Source organism: Vicia villosa, linkage group LG2 (assembly GCF_029867415.1).
Source record: "Vicia villosa cultivar HV-30 ecotype Madison, WI linkage group LG2, Vvil1.0, whole genome shotgun sequence".
Lineage (NCBI taxonomy): Eukaryota > Viridiplantae > Streptophyta > Magnoliopsida > Fabales > Fabaceae > Vicia > Vicia villosa.
This window is the reverse complement of record NC_081181.1, coordinates 125,239,449-125,245,366: the sequence shown is the minus strand read 5'-3', so window position 1 is coordinate 125,245,366 and position 5,918 is coordinate 125,239,449. Positions and strand designations below refer to the sequence as shown.

Here is a 5,918-nt window from a genome sequence, read left to right as displayed (position 1 = left end):
AAATCACCATCAAATAGCACCAATATAGCATCAAAGATGCATCACACACAAGCAACAAAGATCTACATCATGATATACAAAAAGGATGAAGAAAATTTACCAAATCTTGAACAAAACTTGGATCTACTTCAAGAATCACCAACACAAATCTTGATCTCTCAACAATTGAAGAAAAAAAAAAGTGAAATGGATGGTGGTTTAGCTCAAAGTTTGTGAGGTTCAAGATGTAACTCACAAACTTTATGAAAGAATGAAGAGCTTTGGTGAATTTGGTAGGAATGAGGAGAGAAATTGCAAGAGGTTTTTTGGCTCTCAAAAGCTTGAGAAATGAGAGAGTAGTGGGCTCTATTTATAGGATGAGAGCAAGAGTAGTGGTAATTTGGTCTTTTTGCATTTGGTAATTAGCTTGTGTTTAATTGGTGATTAAAGTGGCAATTAAATGGTAAAAAGTGGTAAAATGGGGTTTAATGAAGAGAATTATTTTGATGAGGTGGAAAATTGGTGAAATGACAAAGATGGTCAAAGAAAATAGGTGCCAAAATCAAATCAAGCTTCCCTCTCTATTTTTTTTTAATTTCGCCTTAAGGAAATTGATTTCCCTAGGAGTGAAATCGATTTCACTCTGTTCCAGAAGAGAAATTGGCGCAAAATACACTAGGGAAATCGATTTACCCAGGAGGGAAATCGATTTCATGCTGTCCAGAATGTGATTTTGTTGAAGATTGCTGCAGGGAAATCGATTTACCCAGTAGGGAAATCGATTTCATCAGTCAAAAATGTGAAAAATGCCTTGTTTATTGCATGTCTTGGCTTGGTACCTACAAAACAAAAGCCTACAAAGAAACAAAGCAATATTTTTGGTATTTGGGTTAGTATAATATGCATACAAGATAAACAATCATTGGTGCTTGATGGTCCCTCTTATTGATGAGGTGAGTGCAACACCATAAACAAAACTTCCAAGTGAAGCTCTTGATTAGTGATTGGGATATGAATGATATAGGATCTTAGGGTCAAAAATTGGGGTATGACACACTTGCCCGCGACGCGCCCTTGAGGATGGCTTTGAAATTTCTTCTTTGCAATTCTTTCATCCTTTCAAGCCTCAAGTTCCACCTAAAAGAGAAAACATGTACAAAAATCAACTAGAAAAGAGATTAACAGAAAACAAAAGCTTAATTAACTAAACTACTGTTATTTACTTCAAAATAAACGGGGATCACAAGAATATGCGATAAATTAGTCGAAAGGTACCAAATACAAGAGTTAATATTAACATAATTTGGCATCTAACCATATGTAATTTATTTGTTGTAACCATGCAATTTCATATTCAATTCAACTTTCATTCCAAGACAACATTCTAGTACAACAAAATAAAGACAACCACACATAAAAAAACAACACGATAAACAAATAAAACAACTAAACACATCAATATATCTAGCAGATTACAACCATCAAGACAATATCAACTGATCCATTCACCATCATACGGACATCCTTGTCGGTTTTAACAGGATTCCAGAAACAAGTTTCTCCATTTTGGTTGAACAATGTAACAGGTCTATCAATTCTTCTAATCTTTTCACCGCTAGCAATGTCTCCATCTAACCAATGAATCAAGCTCCTCTGAAAAATGCTCGAAAGTCTCCATGTTATAAAGTCAGATCTTCATTGGAGATTTTGTTGGGGAAAAAATTTAGCATTACTTTTGATAATCTATGGTATTTTTTAAAGAAATGTTTAAGAGTGGAATGAAGAGATGAGTGGTAAATGGTGGAAATGAATGACCAACTTATAAAAAAACGAAATCACACATAAGGCAACATATGTGGCCCATGCTCTTAATGCTATAGTGCATACACCATGCTCATTGACATGACATAGGTGCATATGCCATCTTGTGTGGCGCCTCGGTGAAAATTATCGTTTATGTGCCATGCAGGGCGACGTCTCCTTTACATGTTCAAGATTTTTTTTTTGTTTGAAAAGTGATTACTTTGATAATATATTTGAAAAAGATGGTTATTTGAGATTTTTTTTGAAAAAGTAATTCTTAAAAAAAAAAATCAAAAATATGTGTTACATAATTAAAGTAAGCTTATATATAGATCACCATGGATCCTCTCCTTCCCTCATTTTCTCTCCTTCACTAAAACCAGTGTATTAGAGTTAATGGAATTAAAATAATTGATCAAATGAAGAAGAGAGAGAAAACAATTAGAGAGAGATAGAGATAAAAATGTGAAGGAGATAATTGGAGAGAATAGATTGAAGGAGAGGATCCAGGTCCTATATAGATATAGATGAAATTGAATATTTTACCGTGAAAAAAAAAAAGAAAACTAGTCGGCTACGCCTATTGTAGGAGACACACGACGGTGACACCTCGGCCTCAATGAAACCTCACCTTAGAATAAGATCAACAGTTGAACAAGGCATAAATGTCTTCAACCAAAATCAGAAAATCATTCATTTAGGAAAACAAGGAAAAGTTGAAGAAGCCAGAAGAGTATTCTCAAATGTCCTCAACAAAAACCATGCCACATACAATTCCATGATAACCGTGTTTGCGAAAAATGGCAGAGTTAGTGATGCACAACAGCTGTTTGATAAAATGTCTCACAGAAACATTATTTCATGGAACACCATGATTGCTGGGTATCTTCATAACAACATGGTTGAAGAAGCCAGTAAGTTGTTTGATGTAATGCCTGAGAGGGATAATTTTTCGTGGGCTCTGATGATTACTTGCTATACGCGTAAAGGGAAGCTTGAAAAGGCTAGAGAGTTGCTTGAGTTGGTTCCTGATAAGTTGGATACTGCTTGTTGGAATGCGATGATTGCTGGTTATGCAAAGAAGGGTCAGTTTAGTGATGCTGAGAAAGTTTTTGAAGAGATGCCGGTAAAGGATTTGGTTTCTTATAACTCTATGTTAGCTGGATATACGCAGAATGGGAAAATGGGGTTAGCAATGCAGTTTTTCGAGAGGATGGTTGAGAGGAATGTGGTTTCGTGGAATTTGATGGTGGCGGGGTTTGTTAATAGTTGTGACTTGAGTTCTGCTTGGGAGTTTTTTGAAAAGATTCCAGATCCTAATGCTGTTTCTTGGGTTACAATGTTGTGTGGGTTTGCTAGACACGGAAAGATTTTAGAGGCTAGGAAACTCTTTGACCGAATGCCTTGTAAGAATGTGGTTTCTTGGAATGCTATGATTGCAGCCTATGTCCAAGACTTACAAATTGATGAAGCTGTTAAGCTGTTCAAAGAAATGCCGTATAAAGATTGTGTATCATGGACTACAATAATTAATGGGTATGTTCGGGTTGGTAAGCTTGATGAAGCACACGAAGTTTACAATCAGATGCCTTACAAAGACATAGCGGCGAAAACAGCGTTGATGTCGGGATTAATACAGAATGGAAGGATAGACGAGGCTAGTCAAGTTTTCAGTCAACTCGGTAAACGTGATGCTATTTGTTGGAACAGCATGATTGCAGGCTATTGCCAGAGTGGAAGAGTGGGTGAAGCTTTCAATCTACTTAGACAAATGCCTATTAAGAATGCTGTTTCGTGGAATACTATGATTTCTGGATATGCTCAGGTAGGACAGATGGATAGAGCAGTAGAGATCTTTGAGGCTATGGGGGAGAGGAATATTGTTTCCTGGAATTCTCTTATTGCAGGTTTTCTTCAAAATAGTTTATACTTGGATGCTCTTAAGAGTTTAGTTTTGATGGGACAGGAAGGAAAAAAACCTGATCAATCAACTTTTGCATGTTCGTTAAGTGCATGTGCTAATCTTGCTGCTTCACAAGTAGGCAAACAACTTCATGAATACATCTTGAAAAGTGGCTATATAAACGATTTGTTTGTTAGCAATGCTCTGATTGCCATGTATGCAAAATGCGGAAGAGTAGAAAGTGCAGAACAAGTGTTTAAGGATATTGATTGTGTTGATCTTATTTCTTGGAATTCCTTGATTTCGGGCTATGCTTTGAATGGATATGCAAATGAGGCATTTTGGGCCTTTGAACAGATGTTATCCGAAGGGATGGTTCCTGATGAGGTTACCTTTATTGGGATGTTGTCAGCTTGCAGTCATGCTGGTTTAGCCAATCAGGGTTTGGATTTATTTAAATGCATGATTGAAGATTTCACTATTGAACCTTTGGCTGAACATTACAGCTGCCTAGTTGACTTGCTTGGCCGCATGGGTAGGTTAGAGGAAGCGTTCGACATAGTGAGAGGGATGAAAGTGAAAGCAAATGCTGGATTATGGGGTTCATTGCTCGCAGCTTGTCGTGTACACAAGAAGATGGAACTTGGTGAAATTGCAGCTGTTAGGCTTTTAGAACTCGAACCGCATAATGCCTCTAATTATATTACTTTGTCAAACATGCATGCTGAGGCTGGCAGGTGGGAAGAGGTTGAAAGATTAAGGGTGCTAATGAGGGAGAGAAGAGCTGGAAAGCTACCTGGCTGCAGTTGGATTGAAGTACAAAATCAGATACAAAATTTTGTCTCGGACGATCCAGGGAAGCTGAGAACTGAAAATATTAAGATTATATTGAATACTTTATCTACACACATGAGAGTCAAGTGTAACATATCCGACATGAAATCAGTTTTTGACATATTATGATCGGGGAGATACTCTCAATCTGGTCTCATCGTCTTTGCTTTAGAATAACATTGAAAAGGTTAATTCAAATACTTTTAAATGTTATTATAGTGTTACAATAGATGAGCATATATCAACGGTTGGTTGCTTGACGTTCACATGTTGTCCATGTGACCTACAAGTTCATATCTCTGATACTACACATATATACCAACTGGACATGTTGTCCATGTGACCTACAAGTTCATATCTCTGATACTACACATATATACCAACTGGTTTGACTTACTGATTCTTGATAGAAGAAAGACAAATGACCCTTTCTCTCAGATTTTGTGGCTAATAAATTCATAAACCAAAAATTAGTGTCCATGAAGAATTTATATGCAGATCTTTGAAAGTGCTTTGCGATCAATCAGTGGACGAGGATATTGGACCAAGGAGTCCTAGGGGCATTACCTTAGAAGCCTTTTTTGGGTTTGAGTTGGTGTAATCTCCTTGTTGGATGAATTTTATGTTGCACAAACAATTTCTGTCATTTGATGTGGTTGGTTGCTGCAGTATTATGTGTTTGTATTGCAGAGCTTGTTACTAAGTTGACTAATGCAGCTGGCCAAGGTTCCATTCTTAATTGCCCTTTCCTCAAAAATTTCAAAATGGGCTTCACTATGGACACATCATTGATGCCTTTAAGGTTGCTTGTTAACATTGTCTTTAAACTCTAAGACCATTTACAATGGTTTCAACACTCAACACCCACTTTTTCAACTCTCAACACTCCACATCATTTTCTCTCTCTTCCACCTAATAACTCAACACTCATTCAACTTTTACCTTCTCCAATGGTTTTTCACTCAACACCCTACCCCACCACTTTTTATTTTCATATTCTTATTTAAATTTTATTTTTATTTTTATAATTACATAAAATTACAATTATCGATTAAAATTAAATTAAAATAATAAATACTTAACAATTTATTTTTTAATTTTTTTGTAATAAAAATAAAATTTATTTAAATAATTGGATACGATACAAATCATATTAAATTAAATTAAAATACAACACACAAGTAACGTAAACACTAATAGAAAGATAATAATAAGATTAAGATAGTGAAAAACTTGGTTTTTTTTCTGTGTCCAAATCAAATGAACCAAGTCTCTATTTATAGAGAAAAAAATCATGAATTTTGGTAAAAAAAAAATAAAAAAAATAATTTGCAACGAAATAATTGAGTTCAAAGTATTAAATGGATAAAAATCTGGCCAACCAATCAGAAGCTGCCAC

General features: G+C 35.6%; 1 protein-coding gene across 1 annotated transcript; it reads left to right on the top strand.

The window, feature by feature from the left end:
* The first annotated feature begins 2,219 nt into the window (after positions 1 to 2,219).
* LOC131652000 (pentatricopeptide repeat-containing protein At4g02750-like) lies at positions 2,220 to 5,670 on the top strand. The gene has a single exon (XM_058921757.1). It carries the CDS (start codon positions 2,402 to 2,404, stop codon positions 4,646 to 4,648), a length of 2,247 nt encoding a protein of 748 aa, XP_058777740.1. The 5' UTR covers positions 2,220 to 2,401; the 3' UTR covers positions 4,649 to 5,670.
* The last annotated feature ends 248 nt before the right edge of the window (positions 5,671 to 5,918 follow it).